Source organism: Pangasianodon hypophthalmus, chromosome 3 (assembly GCF_027358585.1).
Source record: "Pangasianodon hypophthalmus isolate fPanHyp1 chromosome 3, fPanHyp1.pri, whole genome shotgun sequence".
NCBI classification, from domain to species: Eukaryota; Metazoa; Chordata; class Actinopteri; order Siluriformes; family Pangasiidae; genus Pangasianodon; species Pangasianodon hypophthalmus.
Window position 1 is genome coordinate 20011518 of NC_069712.1, and position 24131 is coordinate 20035648.

A 24131-nucleotide genomic window follows, 5' to 3' on the forward strand; every position below is an offset into this window, starting at 1 on the left:
GGGTGAGAGAAACAGAAAGAGAGTATTAATAACTAGATTGCAGTTAACATAAAGGTTCACAATATTTTAGCAGTGTATTGTTCTTTTTTTGTGTGCATACGTAGTCTACCCTCATTTATCAAAGTCTTCAGAGCACTACATTATTCTGTCTGAAGCTATTGTTTACCTACATAACAGCATACAACAACTAATATCTTATACATTTGTTCCGAGCAAGAAGCCCCATTTATCCTTTCAGTAACCACAACCCCTACATAGCACACACACAGAGAGCTGTGAAGTTTCAGTTTTATTATAAGCTTGAAAAATGTTTAGCTTTCTAATGAATTACATTAGAGGACGCATGAGACATTGTGTAGCTGTCATATTAGTGATTTACTGAATTGTTAAATATCATTAGTTTCAGCTGAGTAATAACAAAAATACTGTTAGGCTGCTAACATTAAGCTGCATTTAAACCTAAGCTGGCATTACCACTGCCCCATTAGTAGGCAGCTCACTCTCCTCTAGAGCTGAATAGAGCTCATGGTGTGTGTGCGTGTCTGTATGTAAGAGAGAGAGAGAGAGAGAGAGAGAGAGCCACACAAGCTGTTTGATGTCCCTCAGTAAGCCTTGTTTTTTGTGTCTATAATGGAGGAGTGTCTGAAGGGTGCATACATGAACATGTGCATGTAGAGTGAATGAGTGTATGCAGAAGTTCTGTTTGATGTTCTTTTCATATTGCACTCCACTGTGCTCCTTTGGGAAGAAGGAGGTCCACCATGAATATAGTCGCTATAGAAACTGCACCAATGAGCACCAGAACTCGGCATCATCAACCTCTCTAAACCAAGAGGCCAAATTTATCAAACCTATAGTCCCCCCTGAAAGTACTGGAGCAGCAAGGCCAATTCTTTTGTTTTTGTTTTTGCTTTTGTAATACACTGAAGACGACTGGATTTGAGATCAAAAGATAAACAATAGAGACACTAGAGACAATAAATGAGAATTTCAGCTTTCTTTTCCACATATTTACATCTAGATGTGTTAAACAACTTAGAACATGGCACCTTTGGTGGCAGACCGCCAAATGTTTAGGTGAGCAAACATAACAGATAGTTTTAAAGTAAATGAAAATGAATAATATTTAATATTTGGTTGCATATCCCTTGCTTGCAGTGACTGCATCAAGCAAGCGACCCACTGACATCACCAAACTGTTGCATTCTTCTTTGGTGATGCTTTTCCAGGCTTGTACCGGAGCTTCTTTCAGTTGTTGTTGGTTTTAGGGGTTTCTCCCTTCAGTCTACTCTTCAGGATGTGAAATCCACACACAATTGGGTTAAAGTCTGGTGACTGACTTGGCCAGTCTAAAAACTTCTCCCTGGTGAAGTCCTTTGTTGTGTTGGCAGTGTGCTTCTGTAGACAGAATGTTTCTGTAGACTTCTGAATTCATTCTGTTCTTCACAGCTCTCCTAATGTTTCTGTCGTCAACTACTGTTGATTTTCTGGTTTGATGTCTAGTTGTTAGTAAAGAAGTGGTTTCTTTCTTTTTTCCAGGGCATTCCAAATTGTTGTATTGGCTATACCTAATGCTTGTGCAATGGCTTTAATTGACTTTCTCTCTTTTCTCAGCTTCAAAATGGTTTGCTTTTCTCCCATAGACAGCTCTCTGGTCTTCATGTTAGTTTATCCTTTTTTATTTTATATAGATTTATTTTCCAGTTTTGATACAGAATAATTATATACAATATACACACACACACACACACACACACACACAACAACAGTCATTTTTCTTTTATAAACAAAAAAAGAAAGAACAGACCTTAGACTGAGCAGAAAAAAAAATAACCACACAACTCATAGCACAGGTAGTGCATATATTTATGTAAATTGCTTTACTGATCATTAGTGTAGAACCATGAGAATGACATTGCAATTAATTTGCAGTGAGGGAGGGTGAACAGTCCAGAAAAGAGCCCCAAAATGTTTCAAAAGTCTTTGGTGTTTTCCTAACAGTGCAGTATGAAATGATTTCATTGATCCAGTGCCTTCTTGATGGAGGACGTGCAGATTTCCAGTTCATTAATATGCAATTTTTCCCCAGCAGTTCTAGCCAGAAGGGTGAAATACTTTTTATGATTAGAAGAATCCAATAAGCCAGTATCACTCAATACCCAAATTCTAGGATCATTACTTATGCAAGTACCTATACTCTTCTGTAGGATCAGACCAGACGAGCTAGCCTTCACGCCCCACACACATCAATAATGCCCATGACCGTGTCTCCAGTTCACGGGTTGTCCTTCCTTGGACCACTTTTGGTACGTACTGCATACCACTGCGCACAAGACCTGCTGTTTTGGCTCTGACCCAGTCATCTAGCCATCACAATTTGCGCCCATTTTTCCTGCTTCCAACACATCAACTTTGAGAACTGACTGTTCACTTGCTGCCTAGTATATCCCACCCCCTGACAGGTGCCACTGTAACAAGATAATCAATGTTATTCACTTCACCTGTCAGTGGTTTTAATGCTATGGATGATCAGTGTATGGTCGATGCAGAATATTAAACTGGACTTGCCTGTGCTTGGTAGACATTAAAATAGTTTGCATTCCCTCCATAGCATAGTCCCACTGTACAGAGTCATATGTACAGGCAATATCTCTTTCCCATTTCAAGATCACATTATCAAATGGTTTAAAATTATTTGTTATTGTGCTGTAGATTACAGAAGTAATACCTCTTAGAGATGACATAACCTTGTCAAACATACTGTTTTCAAGCGATGACAGTGTTGCAATGTCGGGAAATGTCTGAGGAGCAATTTCTTTCACCCAATGTCTGATTTGCAAACATTTAAAGAAATTATGTTTTGGGATTTTATATGTCTGAGATAGCAGATCAAAGCTCATTCAGTAATCATTAGCGTACAAGTCCCCCAGTGTCTTTATACCTCTACTTGTCCATACTTTGAGGGTACTATCAGCAATACCAGTAGGTATAGTGGGGTTCTCCCAAAGGGCTGAATGTCTAAGCAGAGTTACACTAAGGCCGAGTAATTGATGTGATTCCTTCCAAGCAGGAAACGTATGGAGTATCAATGGATTTTTAGTGAATTTACACAAGCTTCCTTTTAACCTCAAAAAAGGAACAACCTTTAGTGAGATGGAATTCATCTCCCACTGTCCATATTGGGTGAAACTGTGAAGCTAAATAGTAGTGAATAAAATTTGGGAGGTTCAAGGCACATTTATCATAAGGCATTTTTTAAGTTAGGTCAGAATAAGGAAGTTTAAGAAGTTTCAGTCTGGGGTTTTTACCTTTCCAAAGAAAGCAGGAGAGTACCTTATTAAGTTCCTTAAAATAAGACTTGGGAATTTTCGAGGGGAGACATAAAAATTTGTACATATATTTAGGTAAAATGTTTTTACATTGATTCTTCCCATTTATGATAAGGATAATTCTTTCCATTTTTGCCTATCTCCTTTTACTTGGTCAAGAAGTTTGGAATAATTGTTTTGAAGCATGTCATCATATTTATATCAATGTAAATACCTAAATATTTAAACCCAGTGGGGCACAAAGTTAATGGTTTAACTATATATTTTAAATATTTTAAAGCTGAGACATCAAGAGGGAGGGCTTCACTCATGTCATAATTCAATTTATATCCAGAGATATCACTGTATTCCTTAAGTACATGTAATAAGGGGGGATAGAAGATTGTGGATTGATCAAATATATTAACAGGTCAGCAGCATAATTAGTGTTCTATAATGCCAAATATAATGCCATTTATTGCGGAATGGGACCTTATTGCAATAGAGAGGGGTTCAAAAGCCAGGACAAATAATAAGGGGGATATTGGGCAGCCTTGTCTTCAACGTCTTGACAGTGTAAAAGTGCTTGATATAACACCTTTGGTGAGTAATTGTGCTTTAGGGCAGTTAAAGATAGTTTTTAAATTTTCAATAAACTTAAAGACAAAGCTCAAGGCTTCTAGGGCTGCAAAAAGAAAAGTAGGCTTGATTCTGTCAAAAGCCTTTTCAGCATTCAAAGACAGAATAAACATGGGTATATTCTGCTTTTAGCAATAATATTGCTAATATTAGCAATATTAATTATATGAAGAAGCCTTCTCACATATCAGAGCCTTGTCTATTCTTAAAAAAGCCTTTCTGATCTGGATGTATTACTTTGGATATAACAGTCTCCAGTCTTTGGGCACGCAATTTGGTCAGAACCTTATAATCCGCATTAAGGAGACTTAATGGCCGATAAGACCCACATTTCTGCCTGGCTTTACCCGGTTTAGGAAGTAGTGTTATTGTTGCCAGTTCTAGAGAATGTGGAAGTTATCCTCTCTCAAGTGATTCATTAATCGTTAGGAGAGGTAACAATATATTTGAAAATGCCTTAAAATACTCTATTGGGAAGCCATCTGGTCGTGGGGCCTGTTTCCCAGTGCATTAATGGCTCAGAGGACCTCTTTCTCAGTTATGTCTGCATTCAGTAGTTTATTGCCTTCATCATTGATCTTGGGAAGCTATATTTTGCTTAAAAAGCTTTCAGCACCAACATTTTCCTGGTTGTGATCAGTTTTGTATAAAGTTTCATAAAAATCCGTAAATAAGGTATTGATTTCCTCAGCATCTAAGATATATCTACCATCTGTCGATCGTATGGAATGAATGTGTCGGTCTGATTCTTCCATTTTAATTTGCCATGACAACATCCTGTTAGTTTTATCTCCAAATTCATAATACTGATATTTTGTCCTTGCCATGATAGACTCGGCCTTATGGGTGCACAAATTATTATATAAAACCCATTTCTGAGTGTCAAACATTCATCCTTGTTAGTCAATGCATGCTCCAGTGATCTTATTTCTTTTCCTAATTTTATTAATAAAGCTCTCTTTTCTTTCTGTTCATATGCCTCATGTGAAAGAATATGTCCTCTCATGAATGCTTTAAGCGCCTCCCAAATGCGTGAACGTGAGGCTGAATTAACGTTAGCCTCTTGGTTTATTCTTTTTAACAACAAAGAGGCGAAAACCAGAGCTCAAACCAAGAGCAGACATTCAGCGCTATTAACTGTTTAAGCAATCAAACTAAGAGGGCTCACCTGGGCAGCAAGAAACAACTGTTCCAATATTATTGCTCACTTGAAAAACGGGTGAGTTCAAAAAAAGGTGCCATGTTCTAAGTTGTTTAACACATCCAGATGTAAATATCAGGAAATGAAAGCTGAAATTCTGGTCTACTGTCTCAAATTCATCTTTTGCTCGCAAACACAAATGTCTTCTGGGTGTAGCAAAAACAAAAGAATTGGCCCTGCAGTTCCAATACCTTCGGAGAAGACTGTATCTGTGTACCCCTTCTCTCTATACACTAAAGTCTAGTTAGAGGCCACAAACTTGCCAAACTATTGCAAATGAGCTAAAACCCATTAGCCATCAAACCTAGCCATCAAAACTACTTATGGGTTACATGTTTATGACCAAGATTTTCTGATTCCATATGCTGGTTTCATACAGATACCAAGAGAAGAAGACTGATCTGTCAGTTACTTATGAGCCATTCAAAAGGCATTCGTTAATTTGGAAGTTACACAGCAAAGCTTTTGGTTTATATAACACTAGTGACAAACTGCTCGACTTTGTGGTGAGATTTGCCTGTTCAGCTTACCTGTAGGAGATGTTGAAGCCAGTGAGGTTGTAGGCTGCGTCACTGAAGAAATGGAGGAGCACATAGCCGGATTCAGCCACAACTTCTGGAACCGTTTCATTGCTGTAGTGCTCGGGAACGATCAGACCGCTGCGACAAGAGAGCACTAATATTATTTTCCACGTCATCAACACCTACGTGGAGAAAAATTCTAAGCAGTCCTAAATTACCTGTATCTTGAACCTCTCTTTGAGGTCAAGCTCTAGCAGTACTAAAAATATTCCACAGAAGAAGCTAGAGATGGTTGTTGGCTATACGTACTTCATTCACTTCTTCCAATCTTGCTCTTGATAGATTTTTTTTTTGGCATTGTCAAAGTGAAGTAGTAAAAATAGAAAAGCAGTTGTAGTATCTTATGTATGTGTGTGTATATTTTATATATATATATATATATATATATATATATATATATATATATATATATTCTTGCATGAATTCTTAAGAAATCTATGGCTGAGCTACATATCTGTGACAAACAATATATGCACACAATTTTAGTTGATAATAAAAGGCTTCCAAGACAAAAGTACAGGAATCTGCAGAATTATTGGCACCCTTGGTAAAGTTGAGTTTTTTTTTATTTAATAAAAAAAAAAAAAGTTATGGAAAAAGGTCTTTGTGGTTAATTAGTTTAATCTCACTCTGAGAGGACCTAGGACCATGGTGGAGCTTGAGAGATTCTGCATTGAGGAGTGCTCTCAGATTACTTGCTCTGCATTGTATGCTCACTCCAATCTCATCAAGCATTATAGGAGACTGAGAGTTATGTTGTCAAAGTGGCAGGAGTGGCAGTAATTGTGATGGTTTCGTTAAAATGTTTTCAGTACAGGTTAGTCTTTTTTTTTTTTTTTTTTTTTTTTTTAATACATTCACTTCACTTAAAACTTAGTTTTCTTTCACATTTTCAGTGTGAGATTAAGCTAATTAACAACAAAGGCATTTTTTTTCATAAGCATTTTTACAACATGTCAAGGGTGCTAATAATTCAGGAGTTGACTATAAATGCAATGAATGTGTGCATGTGTGTGTGTGTGTGTGTGTGTGTGTGAGAGAGAGAGAGAGAGAGACAGAGAGAGACAGAGAGGAGAGAGAGAGAGACAGACAAAGAGAGAAGACAGAATGGTTTCTCCAGTTCCATATTTAAAGCACATCATTGATCTGCTAGTCATTACTGAGTGCTCGCTTATTTGGTTATGGCTTCTTCCCACAGACAGACGTGTGGAAACACCCACACGCATTTATACAAACATCCCCCAGTACCTGAATGCAGCCAGTAAAGGAGAGTATATGGAGTCTCCATCATACACATATAGGTGATCCCAGCTGCACTCGGTGGCAAAGTGCTCAAAGCGCAGCCTCAGAATAGAGTTTGACCTGCAAACACACAGATGCAGGGAGTAAAGTTTTTTTAGTTGTGTGGGCTACTTTTATGAAATATTGCATACTGTATAAGCCTGTTTAGACTTTACTGATTTATGTAAATGTTCAATAGCATAATGTTTTCAGATGAAAAAGCTGAGCTATAGAAATGTTTGTGTTTAACTCCCAAGTTAGCAGTAATAATTAATATAGTTCTTCAATAATAGTGTTATTCTCATTTCTTAAAAAGTTATGTACAATCTAATATTTAATTACAGCCCCGAATATTACCAGCCATCTGCCTCAGTGCTCTCAAACCATGAGCACTCATGTGTACACCTTTATAATTATCCTGATTAAGTGAAACCTACATTTAAATTATAGGGCAACTTCTCTTACTTACAATAACCTCAAATAAATGCTCTCTGCAGCTGCTGATCTCATTCCTGCTTACAAAATTCAGTTCATGTATGTTTTGGGGTAGTAACGTTAAGCATTTTCATTCTTTCTTTTTTCAAAAGAAACTGGCTAAATATAGTTTGCTCCCCCACCGTTATTCTGTTTGTCCCTTGTACTGCACTTTCATATGAGCTGGAATTTTCAACACGAGAGAAGTAGCATCTTTTAATAACTATTAGGTTTTAACTGTTGCTGATGTCTCAACATGGTGTACAATTTTGGGCCTATATGGTTAAATGTTACTAGGTAACATTTCTTCAGACTGAGTATGAGAACAAGTATGTTTCTGGTAGTCACCGACATCAATACTAATATCGAATTGAGTAACCTACTTAATATTAATCAGGTATGTCACCAGCATCATGGCCATGAAAAGCACACACGTACAGTATGTGCAAGCATTTAAGGCTACTAGGCTTTTTCTTTATAATGCTAGCTATGAAGTGCATTAGCTAACTACATTAGTTACCTGGGATTGGGCAGAGCTGCAGTGAAGAGTGGGTTTTGTTTCACTTCAGATAACCAGTAAAGCACTTTTCTGTTTTTATTGTGTTGGAAACCCTTGCTGTCAAGCAGCAATACTGACTGACCATCAAGAACAGCATACCGGGTAAGGGCTGTTATTTTCACTCACATAGTGTTGTCTGTAGATATTTTTCTCACCTAGCCTGCCTCGCTGCTGCTGTGTGCTGCTGGTAATGAACTCCTTGTGCTGAGTTTAAGTTTAAGATGTTTTAACTGGTTACATGTATTGTAGGAAGATGGTGTTGTAACTCCTCTTGATATTTTCTCAGGGCACAGTTTGCAGTCTGTTTTGATTTGATTGCCATCATTAAATAAGCCAAGATTGGTTTCGTTTTGTGTTGTCTGTTCATTCTGTGGTATCATAAATAGCACATAGCCTACAAAATGATCTAGTCACCCAAAGATAGCTCACTAGTTACAATAGAAATTTATATAAATAATATATAATTATAAACAATATAAAACTTCCCCACTAAATTACAGCAAGAAAAAAACCCTAAAACTCCAATGTTTTCCTAGTATTTCCTAGTATCTAAATCTCTTAATCGTGCTCTCTCTCCTGACTGGCTCCGGCTCTGGCTTGTCGCTGTATAGGTGTGATCAAGTATCATGTTTCCGAGCTGGTAAATATCACGTGGATACAAATTTATTCTGACCTGACAGAGTGCTGTCTGCTTATCAGCTTATCACTTATCACAATCCTATTTTACTAGCTGTCTTTCTCTTCAATTTCTGCTTTATTAAACAAAACAAGTTTTAAGTTCAGTATCAAGTGAAACATGACCAACTCCATGACAATTCTGCTGTTAAAGTAGCCCTGTGACCAAGTCCTCTTGTGTGGTACTTATATAGATGTGGAGAATTTTGTTACCACAAAACCCAACCTCACACCTTCCTCATTCAAAAAAAAAACCACTGTCAGTTAATGCAACAAGCAAAGTGTATTCTGGCCCCATCCCTTCCTTAAACACATTTTCCAATTACATTAAAACTATGTAGAATCTGAAAAGGAAAAAAGGAATACCATCCAACCATCAAAACCTATTTAAATGTACAACTACTTGTTCCCTATGCTCCCTTGTGCTGGAGATGTGTGTGTGTGTGAATGAAGGTGACTTCATTACAGTAGGACAGAAGAGTCAAAACACTCACATAAGCACCAAAAAAAAAAAAAAAAAAAAAAAAAAAAAAAAAAAACACTGCTAAGGGGTTTATTAGCTATTAGACTGAAAAAGATGAGTGCTATTAAGCCAAGTTTCAGAAAAACAATGAAAAACTGGTATGGAAAAGAGGCTCATCATGGCACTAAAAAGTGTTTCTGTTTTTTTTTTTTTTTTTAAATAAATAAATAAAAATACTTACTCAAGGTAGGGCTGCACCAGTTTTATGAAATAAGATTCACTATTTTTTGCCATCGATTTACATGATTCTAACAAACAAATGTTTGTCGAATCTGTTTAAGAGAATAATATGTACATTTAATAAGTACTTACATTACTGTAGCTTAATGTTGCTACATTTTCCTTGTAGATATTGCTATTTGTCATAACTTATTAATCCTATCAGGCTACCAAAATAACACAAAGCTAAAAGGAAAACATCAAAATTAATGGTTGGTTATAAAATATTAGTTGTAGTTTCGGTTCTTCTGCAGATTGTAATTTATAAGTCATGTGATCTTGATAAACTGCCCATGTGTAATGTTTCACTGCACAGTTTTGAGCAGTACAGCACTTGAAACCATGAAGCCATGACTCACTCACCACATTCAATTAGTTCACATGTTTAGTCATTAGTCAGACATTTGTTTAGGACAACTTTGTTACCTCTCACTGCAAGAGGACAATTGGGCCATTTAAAATTTCTCACTCACAGGTAGGGATGTGAAGTCCGATTCTGTACCGCAAACCGGTTCTTTCAGACAGTTCGTTTCAATGAACTGGCTCGAAAAACCGATTCACCAGTTCTTTTACGTTATCATGTAATGACGTCATTCATACGTAATGCTATCATCCCGGCGGATGAAAATACACGCTCGAACACATTCAAATAAAGCCATGTGTAATATATGTATATAGCTGATTTACATTTTATTCTGAACATTTTAAGCATCTGAAATGCAGGTCTGATATTGTTTTTATAAATAAATATAATTTTCAATCAATGTAATGCTATAATCTTCCACTGAATTTGGAAGACACCTGTCAGGCCCAAAAAGGATATGCTCCGTGAAACCTAACCTCTGTCCTAGAGGTTCACATATTTTTCCATTAATGATCTTAATGATTGATTGATTAATTATTTATTTGATCGGGATATGTCAATATCCATAACTGCATGTGCGTGTGTATACCAAAAAGAGGAAGTGAAAGTGTAACTCACTGTCCCTCTATGAGCCATGTGCACTTGGTTTTGTGTTTGTAGTTCCCTGGTCCATCTGTCAGGTACCCAAAAGGTCCAGTTAGCCTGCGAACACATCAATAACACTCACACAGTAAACACACCTGAGAGGACAGACCAAAAACACTACACAGAACAACGAGCAAAGTTCAGCTGAAAATGACCTGCTGTGTAATTTACCCCACAGCAGCAATCCTCTGATAACACTTTGGAAGGAGACAGAAAAGCACTTTATTGTTTCAAGGTTACCCAGTAAATATATAAAACAACCAGTGTATATCGAGTCTATCAGAGTAAAAGTAACAATTATGTGTTTACAAGTATGTGCTATGGTACAACAGTTTGACAAAGTGGGTACAAAGTCCTACAAATGCACCAATAAAATGAACAGACATTTTCGTTTTATTACACTCCTGGATGAAGGTATACTAAACTATACCTGGATGAAGCAAAATGTTGTGTCCCTACAACTTGGACATGTTTCTGAGATATCAGCAGGCAAAAATACCTTATTTTGTGGTTGCTTTAGTGAAAATAAACAATTTCTGTGTGGAGTGGTACAAATACCACAAATGCAAAAGTGGGGGGGGGAATGACTTTCACAACTAAGTGTGACTCAAAAGACAAACAGTAAAGGCTTTGGCCCTGGTTTTAAATCGGAAATCAAATGATGCCCTGAATAAATTCAAAGCTGATTATCTTCGTCTGTGTGGTGTCTGAAAAAGCCGAATATCTCTGTAATGTTGTGTTAGTATTTTGTGAGGATGAAACATACACTACACGGAAATGAACACTCCAGCTTTGTGACCAGCTATGATGCGTCTCATTCCCAATTCCCAAATTCCCAGCTGTCTATGTCAGTGGCTATGCTTACATGTAAAGATTTTCGCTAATACGAATGAATTCATTCAAACCGCAGATTCTGCATGAACTGGTTATATGATTATAACTATATACTATATATACTATATAGTGCCAACATTACCAGTTAATGCGTTCCACTTTTTATTTACGTTGCTTGTGAAGTTAATGAGTTTTAAATTATTTCTGTCTCAGCAAAACTTAATTGAGGTGTGTTTTTAAATGGAAAGTGAGAAGAAGAATCTGTGACCACAGTAAAGTTATCAGCATTTCATATCTGCTAATTCAGATGCAAGGATGCGCACATTATCCATTAGCAAAACACTTACACGGTAATGCCTTTACTCATTTTCTAATGTTAACAACATTATAGGCCAGTGTATGGTGAAATATATCAAGGCTTTTCCCTTTTTTCACTGTGTATGTTCTGCATCCTCGTAAGCTGAAAGGACGTAAGCCGAAAGCATCCCCACTAAAACAACAGTAGACCACTGACAAGCTAACTAGCTAGCAAGTGTTAAGCTAACTAGATGTAATACAACAGCTAGTAGTAGTTATGAAATATATTGAGTTATGACTATGTAGCATACTATTTTGTAAGCAGGACTGTCAACTCGCACTCAGGCATGAGACTAAATCTGCTACATCACGAGCCACATCGAGAACATTTGTCGCAGTCAATTTTATGAGAGATATTCTGCTGTGGGATTTTTTCCTTCCGCAGTGATTCTATAAAATGTTCTCGATGTGCCGTGTTCTTGTTCTAAATGAACCATGACATATAATCGAAATCTGTGAGAGTTGGCAACCCTGAAGAAACAGCTTGAGCCCCATTCTTGTTAGTTATTATGACAGCAGAGTCACAGTGAATATGTCCCTCACCATACACAAACAGGTGGGCTAAACACACACAAAAACATCACTTAAAACTAATTTTCTGATTACTCAATCAATCAACCAGATAACCGGTAGAATACTTGATTACTAAAGTAATCAATAGTTGCAGTCCTTGCAGCGATGTGTGCACCAATTCCAACAGTGAAAGTTATCCGCCCCAAATATTTAAGTGGCTATTATTCTTCTGTTTAATGGATTATTAAAAGGATTACCCACCTCATTCAATCGAATAAATATTTCATTCAGATTGGCCTCAATCAGTTTACTCTATTGAGGTGTTTCCGTGAATGTTTTTATTCTGGATATTAGGCTGAATGTAAACTTAAACAGCATTTCTCAATCCTAGTCCTACTGAACCAACACCCTGTACAGTCTGGGGTTTTCCCACCTCTAACTCACCCAGGACCAGGATCCTTCTTCTATAAAGATTAAAGATCAGATTTATCAATATTCAAATATAAAAATACAAAAAAAAAAAAAATCCACCTAACCCTTTGAATGGCTCAGAGGAACAACGAAAAGACACCACTGTCTTAAATAAGCTTAAAGATCTGAGGCACACACAATTAACTAAATGCCACCACGGCAACAGAAAGCAGCTTGACCAAATGGAACAAAAATAAATCCCTGCTACGAGTCCCCACACAGCGTCCACAACGGATGTGAGTTAACAGTGCAACAGGAAATTAGGTAGGAATGCGTGTTTCATCTATTTAAGGACACTCAGAGGAAGGAGACTGTGAGCATGTAAGTGTGCGTGAGGGAGTGAGTGTGTGTTGGCACGTTTGTGGGTTAGAGACAGACAGATAGGCTTCTGTCGTGCTCCGAAACACGCAATAAAAGCTGCGCGTTTATGCACTCTATGAGGGAATGCACATTTATGCCAACTCCACTAAGAGGTAATTCAGTTATGGAATTTTGAATCTGGCAACAGATCAGGGACCTGGGGATATATTAATAAAAAGCGCATACATGCTTATTCTTCTGCTTTAATACAGGATACACACCCTCCCTCTATCGTTTCAATGGCCCACTTTCTGTGAGAATAACGACTTTTATATAATGCTATTAATGGCTGATGTCTGAGGAAAGGGGAATGTCAGCCATTACTAAAATGAGCCAACATCACTCACTGCCTAGCGCATAAACACACTCATTTGGTAGGACTGGGGCTGTTTTTGGCAATGCCATTTGTTTCATTTAAATTCAGTTATGCTTACAAATACATTCGTTATATGTATTTGCACCTTAAAGCATCTTTACACACTATCAAACTACAAGAAGCTTTCTATGAGCTGCAGACACACAGTAAGAAACTGTTAACTGGACAGACAGGGAGATGATTTGTGTCTGTGTGTATGGTTGTCCTCTTGAAAAAAATCTACAGAGGCACATCCTCAAAACCCCCCAGAAAAAGCCAGTGTCTCTCCTCGGTCAGGGCAGCGCTGTCTCAGTGACTGAGCTACAGGCTTTAGCTTCACTCACTACACTCACACACAATTTAGAGGTGTCTTCACCTTAGCCAAACTCAGACCTTTACACAAAAACACTGTCTCTGTCCATCAGTAACCCACTCAGTGTCTGTGTCCACCCTGGAGCACTCACTACACTGCACTGCCTCACTACACTAAACACTTCATTCCCAATAAAACTATTCAAGCACTAACAAGCTGCCTTCCCAGCCTTTATCATCAGTTCATAGCCATGACTGCCAAAGCTGATTTGGATTAAAACAACAGCAGCAGACAGTCTGGTGTCAGTTTTCAGTACTTTGACAGCTGACAGGAGCACAACTGCTGCTGACAATCCCAGCACACGCGCTCCACACACACACACACACACACACACTCCTGGAATCGGAACAGAAGGTCCATTTTAATGGTCAGCCCTGATTAGGATCCAATACAAGCCCAGGATTAGTCCGCATTCAGGAGAAGTGCCAGTGGTATTACAGCTCCACCTGCGTAAACAGTGTGTACACAAAGTGTACTAGCGATATCACGACTCTCCTATAAACCTCATCCACAAACCTCATCCACATCATCGGACAACACAATCAGTCCTGTTTGTACTCACGACACACACACACACACACACACACACACACACACACACACACAAAGTTTAAAGCTGACACGGTAGGCAGCACCTAAGTGACATTAATGCTGCCTGTGTGAAGTCGCACAGTCTGAGTAATAATCGGGATTACAGAGAGTCCAGTGGCGGCTCAGTGCTGCTGCACGTCAGTGTTGTGGTGCTTTAAAGCGCTTCCCCGGTGTTACTGCTCTCACCTGAAGCGGCCGCCGCAGTGTTGGCACTGCTCCTCTACCCAGCCCGGCTCACACACGCAGCTGCCGCTAGCCGGGTCGCACCGGCCGTTCACACACGGCTTGTCGCACTCTTTGGCCTCGGCGGCGGCGGCGGACAGTCCAACGAGTCCCCCAACAGCAGCAGAAATGAGGATAAAAGTCCGCCATTGTGGCCCGCGGAGGCCTGACCGAGCCAGGCCGAGCAACACGCTCCCTCTCCGGCCAAGGGCCCCGCGAACCTCTCCGGCCATTCGTATTCGCTAAAAATGGCTGACACAGTTGCTAGAGAAGCCGCTGTTATTATCACTAGGCGACTGTTATTACACTGGGTGACAAGAAAACGCGTTTTCTACTGCCGCAGGCGTCTGCAGTGACCGTCTTGTCAGACTTTTATCTCTCCTCTCCATTTACATCTTAGCGATGCTTATCGCTGCGGTATTGAGACGCAGCCGGAAATGACGACGATACGGAGAGATGCGGAAGTCCAAAGTCGCCTCAGAGGAAAAAGGCTACGTCCCAAATCACACACTACAGCACAAAATAGCAAGTCACCACTGTTTGCGGGCTATTTTGACATCCTCTTTAGTAAGGTAGTATGCGGTTTGGGACGTGGCTGAAGTTTCAATCAGTTGCTGCTCAACTGTTGATGGAACTGACAGGAACAGAGCAGGAAGATTCCCACAGTTTTTCTTTCTTTCTTTCTTTCTTTTTTTTTTTTTTTTTGAAATTTCTAAGATAAGACATCGTTACTTCTCAGTGTCATATTGTCCTCTTTATAGGGTTTTACATTTTAAGATATACCTTAACATTTCTATTACGCTTCGTCCTTTAGGAAACATTTGTGTTTATTATGTTATTGTGGACTGTATTAATGGCAGCAGCCCTTTTTGTCTGTTCCTTAACAATTACACATATAACTGAGCGAATCAAGAAATAAAAATAAAACAATTTGTAATGAAATAAAAAAAAATCATTAATTTAGAAATGAAATAAAATAAATTCAACATTTTAATTATACCCAAGAATGATAATTTCACTGGGAAAACCTTTGTTCAGTAGTTGTTCTGCTGATATTATCTTTTCTTAGTGATAAGACTTTATTAATTTAGGTTTCTTAATTTAACAGGCATATGATGGAACTGGAAGTGAAGAAAGTTGTCGTTTTGATGTGGTATTTTTCTCCAAATATGATTGATATGAAAACTCAAAATATGCTGGAGTGTGTTTTCTGGATTCCAGCATTTTGCTCATTGAACTGAATCAGTGACTAATGGATTAAAGTGCAGAATGTCAGCTTTCATAGTGCTTTCACAGACATTTTGCGCACACACACCTCTTATTTCTGGACAAATTTAATTGGACAGACCAGTTGTCAATCATTTCTTGATTAGCTGTGTCTCATTTACAGCTGAATTTACTGTAAGCACCACTGAGATTGAATCTGCTTTGCTTGTGTATTCTGTGCTTTTTGGCTCAGTATAAGGACTAAAGCAGACCATCATAAAACATTTTAAATAAACAAACCAGAGACACTAAATTTATCAGAACAGACCTATTAAATATTCAGACAGATGCCTTTTTTGTATTTAAACCAAGTGATTCATTTTGGCAGGATGCATTTCTGCTGTAAGATTTTCATTGGGCAGTTGTGATTATTACTTAAAACTAAGACTCTAAGAAAAGACTCAATCAGACTAGTGAGAGCAAGACAGCACCATCCTGTGTTTCCTTATCTTTCTTTTCTTCTTTATACATACAAGCTGTACTTGATGCTCATATTCAAAAAGAGGTACAGGTGCTGTTACAGAGAAACCCAAGTTTAAAAAAACTTGATTGTTTTAACAATAAAGACCTAAGTTTTATTGTTTACAGTCATGTGGGAATTCAGTTTCTACTTGTATTTGGTTTAAATAAATGGTTAAGTAACTTTTACAGATCCTGCAGGAAATTAAAGCTGTAAACTAAACATTATTGTGGGGTATACTGTATAACTTAATTACTTAATTTTATTTTTAGTAGTATTAGTGGATTTTTTTTTTTTTTTTGGCCATGCATTAAAATACCATGCAAACATTTGCTTTACAGGAACAAAGTCACAGTTCCTCTGGCACATCCCTGTTAACACTTGAGTCATAAATGTCTGTACACATTAGTCATGGATGCAGAGTTAAGCTATTATCTTTACCAGAAAGGCAGGATTTTAAAAAATAAACTGTTTAAACGGTATGCTTAAAAAAGCTCAAAACTTTTTTTTTTTTTTTACCAAAGTTCATAGAATATTTATTCAATTTTGACTTGTAAGAAGTCACAATATTTCAACACACTCCACTGCATGAAGTGCATTTACACATCACCAACCCAAAAGGATTGATTCTGCAAAGAACATAAATAAAAACAAGAACATATTTACAAGGACAAAAGGAGAAAAGATTGTGCCCAAATATTACAGGTTATGGATGACAGTCAGCCAAACTGACAAGAGCGTTGAATCAGAACAGGAATCGTTACGGGGAAAAAGTCAGAACAGCAAAGGCAATGCCGTCTGAAACTGGATATATATCCTGAAATAATCGAATTACAGTGACACATTAACGAAAAATTCAGGTCTGAATGTGGTCAATGCAATTATTTGCGTGAATTAGTCACATTTGTGGACTAAGGAACAGCCTAATCGTTATAAAACCTTGTTCTATGGCCATATACTGACACAGAAAACTAAAGGATTCATTGTCTTCCACTGGCATGCTGATGAAAAAAGTAAATAAATAAAATAAACACTGTGGCTGAGCAAAAGTACATAAGGAAACTCAAAAGCTGTATAATACGGGTGAAAGGTGAAGCATGTCCTGAAGGTCTTGCTAAAGGTCTGTATGAGTGTAATTAACAATGACAAGTCATTAACTGATATCCTTTCTGCACTAGTCTAGTCATTTAGAGAGCTGTGCACACTCCTCACACACACACACACACACACACACACACACACACACACACACACACCTACAGACAGCAAACAAAAAGAGACTGCTCGCATATCAATAAAGAGCCATTCTACCTCCATACTCTCAAGGTCTAAGCTTATATCTCGAGATTTTATCACAATTAAATCTTAAGGGACAATGTATGCAGAAACAGTCAGAGAAAAATGGCACCATGTGCCAAAAATATTCCCACCCATCAAAAAATCCTTTATGGAAATAAACCTATAAACAGTGATTTTAAAAGGGTGTGTGTTACGTGTGTGGATGAAGTTTCCAGTCAGTCACTGTCATTTGGATGTCCTAAAGGAAATTCATTTTGAGGGAGTACAAAACCCGTTTTGGTATTAATGAAAACGTATTATACACCATCATCTTTACACGTATAGTTTCAAAAATCTCTCTTTGATTCTAATCATTCTGTCAGAAAGCAATCAAACAATCATACAATATTCGCATATTCCTTTCAGTAGAATTAAGAAGTTGGCAGAATTGTCTATTATTCCATTACTAAGGCAGATCCACAGTCCCCAAGTGCCAGTGAAAGGCTACTGTGCCCACCAAACCATGTCTGCAGTTTCCATCATGCACCATTAACAAGTTTCTCACACTCTTTTGGAGTTTAGGTCTATTTACAATAGAAATGAGAAAATAATTGTTCATAGGAAGGAATAGTTCTTATGAAGGAATAGTTCAGAGGAAGCAAGTCCTGTGCAACTTCCTTCCTATTTGAAAAGAAAAAAAAAAAAAGAAAAGAAAAAAAAAAGATGAGCGACCAGCGTTCCAAAGCAGCTCATTAATCAACTTTCCTTCATTCAGCACTGTATAATGTTCCATTTCCACAACAACAAATCCATGAGAGTGTGCGCGGTATGGAAGAGCAACTGAGGTAAAGATGATGACGCGTCCATCATGGAGCTTCAGAATCTGAGCTGATCTGCGAGGAGTCAAGCAGTTTGGTTAGCATCTTCTCTCCTGAGTGAATGTCTTCAACTTTCTTAACTTGTAAAGGATGGGAGAAGGCCATGAGGCTGACCTTGACAGTAAGGAAAAGCCAATGCAGTGAGGCAGGTGAGGTGAGAGGCAGAGACATTGTGTGTAGGCGACTGTGTGTGGGTTTGTGCTTGAGATGGAATGACTGAGAAGCTAAAATGCCTCCTGTTTTCTAGCGATAAAGACTGAGATTATAGCGTGTGCTTAAATTGTGAGGACACTCCTCAGAAAATCGGTTCACTTCCAACTGAGGTGCTGAGAGAGGGTCAGAGAGAGCTCAGTAGGCGTGTCTGTGTTTTAACTGGAGCTGGATATCTGTCGCGATGGTCGGCCTGTGGATGAGGCGCTGTATGTTCGCGAGCGCTGTCTGATTCTGCAGGGCACCTCAAGCTCCTGAAACAGTGGCGTCTCTGTGATCTCGGATGCTTCGGGTCGCTCGGCAGGAACGCGAGAGAGCATAGAGCGCACCATCTGAGCCTGAAACACACAGAAATAAACTCGTCAGTAAAAGGGCACTCAGTACTGCATATGCAGCTGAAACTGAGGCTGCTCTGAAACCATTAGACCATTTTCCAGCAACCTTTTTAGGGAAGTAAAAGAAAACCTTGTTCTATAACTACGCACTACAGCACAAACACAACTGGGGTAATGCAAAAAGGTTAGGTTTTAACCCCATTTGCAGATGCTGAAATGGTAATAAAAAGGGTTGAGTTAAAGAAAGGAGACTGATCACAATGATGTAGATCATTCTATTGTGTCTCGAATGAGGCACCAAGCTTCCCTTCATTTTTCCTCAATGCTGACTTGCCTAATGCCGGCATTAAGTCAGGCTCATACGTTTGGTCTCCTCTGGTCATGCCGTGAACTAGTGTTTAACTAGTCGATATTACTGACTACTGTAATTTCAATTCCACAAGTTACTTGGCTATAAAATATGGATAGTGGCAACTCAAGCAAGGCTCTTAACCCTCAGCTGCTCAGCTGTATACATTAGATAAATGTAAGTCGCTCTGGATAAGGGCATTTGCCAAAATGTAATAAAAACCTTTCAACCTACTACAACCTACAACCTACTAGAGGGAATTATGAGAAATAAGAACTATGGCCCAAGCCTTGAAGTCTGTGGAAAAAGGAGAAGTTCCTGTGTTTCAAAGATGTCACTGTGGTGGGGAAAAAAATTAATAGAACAACATAATAGGTCTGAGTCATATTTAAGCTGTTCTGCACTTTTACAATTTTCTTCCTCTACATCTGTGATTCAGCCCACAATCAGATAAAGCCAAGGAAGGAAAACAGTAATCTTTGTAGTGCAGGGAGTCCTGAAAATCATTTTAATAACTTACTCACCATTCATTTATCAGCTATTAATAAATAGCTCAAGCCCTGACAAACGTTTCCAGTTATACAGATAAGAATTTTTTTTTTATGGCATGAAACTACATCCAGCCAGGAGAGGGCAGTGTTCAATTTATAATATAAAACCTAACTTAAGCTGTGTCCCTATAGAATATATTTAAACAAAGTATGCTTTAATTATATTTACTTGGAGACATTCAGGATGTCATAACAATTATTTAGATAATAAATACTGTACTACTATGATTTCAGCCACATGGAACAGCTACACTCGTGCCTTCTCCTTTTTTCCCCCATATTCTTTCCCTTTCGTCTGTTCTCCTTTTCCATGCTTCATGCAAAGGGAAAAAACTCTGCACTCTGCTACATAACCTCCAGAACACACTTACCTCCAGAACATTGTTTTTACAGAAGGACATTGGAAACTGCAGCTCCCGGACCTCGGTGAGAGTCTAAAGGAACCAAAGAATGTATTCAATTTTATGAAAGATCTGTAAATTAAGCAGAGACTGAGGCTCACATTAATCTGAATCTGAAACAGAATGAATGCATGATTGTTCTTACTCTGAGTCTCTCCATCTGTGTGCGGAATGGGCAGAGCAGCTCAAACAGGATCAACCCCAAAGAGTAAATATCCACTTTATGAGAGTACGAGTTCCCTGAAAACTGTTTGTAAAAAAAAAAAAAAAAAAAAAAAAAAAAAAAAAAAAAAAAAAGAGAGAGAGATAGCATTTAGCATGCAGTGACATGCAGTTTAGCATGAGGATATGTTTTTTAACAGAGACTTCAATGCACTTTTGTAAGTCCCTCTGGATAATAGCATCTACTTAATGCTGTAATTGTAAATCTACATGCACACACACCTGTTCTGGGCTCATGTAGAGTTTAGTGCCCACTTGGCCAGTGTGGCGAGCGTAAGCTGGCATAGGGGTGAGGGTGTTTATTTCTTCATCATCGTCTTCTTCCTGATCCATAGCGGTCACCAGCCCAAAGTCTCCAACTTTCACTACATCATCCAGCGTGAAGAAGATATTAGAGGGCTGACGGACAGCAAGAAAGGAGAGAGAAAAACACAGAAAGAAACAGAGAGAAAAATGTTATTCCTCAGATTTATTGATTTAGTAAGCAACATTTAATACAATGCATGCACAATAAGCAAGTCCTACCTTCAGGTCTCGGTGCATGAGTCCCTTGCTGTGGATGAAGTCGACAGCCTCTGCGATCTGCAAAAAGATGGCGAGACACTGCGAGTGCTCTCTGAGCTCAGGCTGAGAGCGCTGTGCCATCCAGTCCTTCAGGTTCTCCTTCCTGCACAGCTGCATCTGGATGTACAGGTAGACTTTGGGAGTCAGGGCCAGCCGTGGAGCAGGAGTAGGGGCTTGTGGTGGCAGCTTCAGAGACGATGGCCGAGGAGGAGAGTAAGTGAACGGGCCTGAGGAAGCAGTGTGGTGAGATCTGGAACCCGTGTGAGAGGGGCTTTTCGTCTGAACCGATGTACAATTGCTGAGCTCGGCATCATTGTCGTGCTGATCACAACCAGAGTCTTCAAAAACGATGTCAAAGGAAGAAGAGGTGCAGTCGTTATGGGTCACTGTGCGGGGAGGACAGAGCTCAAAAGAATGTGGCGATCCCGAGAGTTCCAGGTCAGGGTCAACATCGGCATGGCTGTCCTGATCCGACATCATGCTGTCCAGGCCCAAGCCATCCACGCACACATGATCCTGAGCGAGCACACCTACATCGCCACCAGCCACACACTCAGACCGCAGATCCAGAGGAGAGGGAGTGGAGACTGGCACCTTCACAGAGAAAGCCTCCATGTGGTCAGGACTGCTGAGCAGCCAATCAGTAGCACTGACAAACACAAACAAGAGTACAGTCAGGTAATGTTCCACCAAGTATCCCTGAACATATAATGTTATACTATTAAAATATTCAAAGTAGAATAGTAAACTGTTCAATGTTTTAATGCCCATGACTTTACTAAGAATGGCTTTTGTCCTCATAAAAATGCCAGATGCATAATGTGTAACTTATACCACCCGCCATCCCACAGATAGCTACTAGTTTACAGCCTGTAATTTGTTACTGCTCAATACAATATCTGAAGCAGAATTATATTCTCAGCAACTTATTTAACCGTAGCCAAATCTATTAAAATCTACCAAAACTATTATGATGGTTTATCACTAATATTAGGCAACACAGCAAGCATGTTTAGTGCTAGTTTTCAGGTCGGTTGGACATGATAGCTTCAAAGCTATGGAGCCTACTCCACATCACTGAGGCCTGGTTTATACTTCAGCGTTAACCTGTATTTGCACTGCAATGCAGAGAGGGGGATTATGGGTAAAGCGTGGCATGCAGAGACATGCCAACTCGCTTCCTGCCAGAAAGCTAACAACACATCATGCATTTCTGCGGTGCTCTGTGCCGATCGGTCTTGAGGTGAACGCTAATTGGTTGGCAAGGTGGTGTGTCCGGTTGTGTGCTCGTTGATTATGATAAAACTCTCACACTGAACAGCTAGTATAAATAAACAGCACAAGCAAGCAGATCAGGTTTTTCTCCCACTTCATGTTTGCTTAACATGCGGCGATACTGATCACATTTTTGTATAATGGATTTATGATTTATGTACAGAAAACTACAATCATGACTTTGTGTTATATGTGAATATAAAGGGCAAAGCTTTATAACCCAGGCTGTAGTTTAATCCTGCAGGATCGCACAGTTTACTTTCTTTTTCTTCTCATGGACTTCCAATAAAGACACAATGTAGGTGACGTAAACCACAGCAAGTCGATTAAAAGAAAATCTAATGCATCAGTCATTCCGTGATTGATAGAATTGTGGATTTAAACACTGGTTAAATTGAAGTGCTTCTGACACAATGATGCTTGATACTCCTTAATACAAACAAGCAAAAATGCTTCAGAAATGCTTACAGGGAGAACTGACTTGGTTTATAATTGATCCCCCGCATTTTTCAAAACAAGTCTAGGCCTGTGTTTATCTATTTATCATTTCCACAGTGAAACACGGGACTCTCCACTGTGTATACTCTTTGATGCGGCCTCAATTTTGTAAATTCTGGTTTGGTTTGGGGGACACCACCCCCTAGTGGACATGCTCATGTTACATGCAACTATGAAGACTTCACCCTGCGTGTGTATCCATGCATGACACCCGGACGTCCCTGCAGAAACAGGCTCGCAGAAGTATAAATCAGCTCTAACTGACCTAATATGTAACACTCCTATTTTTAAATGTAAGGATACTTTAATGATAGTTTCACAGCTCATTTACTAAATTTATAAGTAAATTCTTCAACAAGTTGGCTCTATATGTGAAGTCTTCTTGCTTTTATGTTAATTGTACCTGGCATCTTTAGGCCAGCGTCGATCCATTTCCTCCTGCCAGCCCTGAGGTGGGCTCTCCTGCCACGCGTTGAAGTAACGGATGATACCTGGGTGCTCCAGTTTAGCTAAGGCCTTTACTTCCCGCATCACCTTTTCACGGGCCACCTCCCTGCCCACACAAACAAATATTTATAAATATATATATAAATATATATATATATATATATATATATATATATATATATAAAAATATATATATAAAATACTCACATACTGTTTATATTTGAATACTGCAGTATAGATGTTGTCAGTGGTTACCTGTTGGGTAAGCGGATCCTCTTGATGGCATAATTGCAGTCGTCTACTTTGTTCCGTGCCTCAAACACAACTCCAAAGCCACCTCGCCCTAAACACTGCACTGGTTCAAAGTCTGTCAGGTACCTGCAACACAGAGCCACAGCCTTCATCCAAATGAAAAAGTCTCCTTCAACATTTCAACACTGACAAATGATCTAAGGGTAGAAATGCTGAGTCTTTCATAAGGTGGATGTTCCTGGTCTGCTTTATGTTGAGTATGCATTTACAGACTGTATTAGGCTGCTTTCACACATTGTTTTTCCCCTTAACCAACATTGCCTGTTGCAGTCCTATGGGAAATGGCTACAGAACAGGCAGAATGTGGCCACTTTTAAAAAGTGCTGCTGTCTTCATTTTTTTTATTATTTCCATCACAGTGAAAAATTTCTAAAAGCTGAAACAGTGACAGAGGATGATATCAAGAGCTTTTTATCTCCTGACCAATCTGGTTGCATCTTGGCCAGCAAACAAGAAAAACCATCATGGAGGCCAGTTCCACTAGTTTCACTTCTTAATGAATGAATAAGAGGAGCTTAACTATACAGTTGAGGCCAAAAG

General features: G+C 38.9%; 2 protein-coding genes across 6 annotated transcripts in view; both read right to left on the minus strand.

The window, feature by feature from the left end:
• Nucleotides 1–15001, minus strand: part of atrn (attractin) — a 55356-nt gene extending 40355 nt beyond the window's left edge. The window contains exons 1-4 of one of the 4 annotated variants that reach the window (XR_008301458.1): nt 14510–15001; nt 10443–10526; nt 6978–7091; nt 5679–5807 (exon numbers count right to left, since the gene is read on the minus strand). Coding sequence is in view for 2 of the 4 variants with exons in the window: in XM_053232680.1 (XP_053088655.1) it covers nt 5679–5807; nt 6978–7091; nt 10443–10526; nt 14510–14778 (596 nt within the window). In the remaining 2 variants the exon portion in view is untranslated. Of the gene's footprint in view, nt 1–5678; nt 5808–5887; nt 6060–6977; nt 7092–10442; nt 10527–14509 lie in introns of those variants that run through there. The other 3 variants (XM_053232680.1, XM_053232681.1, XM_053232682.1) reach the window with 3 other exon arrangements.
• A 638-nt stretch (nt 15002–15639) lies between these two features.
• eif2ak3 (eukaryotic translation initiation factor 2-alpha kinase 3) overlaps nt 15640–24131 on the minus strand; it is a 31954-nt gene continuing 23462 nt past the window's right edge. For both annotated transcript variants that reach the window (XM_034302993.2, XM_034302992.2), the window contains exons 11-17: nt 23535–23657; nt 23236–23385; nt 21021–21708; nt 20718–20894; nt 20419–20520; nt 20244–20306; nt 15640–18975 (exon numbers count right to left, since the gene is read on the minus strand). In XM_034302993.2, the coding sequence (XP_034158884.2) occupies nt 18796–18975; nt 20244–20306; nt 20419–20520; nt 20718–20894; nt 21021–21708; nt 23236–23385; nt 23535–23657 (1483 nt within the window). In that variant the 3' untranslated portion in view covers nt 15640–18795. The remainder of the gene's footprint in view (nt 18976–20243; nt 20307–20418; nt 20521–20717; nt 20895–21020; nt 21709–23235; nt 23386–23534; nt 23658–24131) is intronic.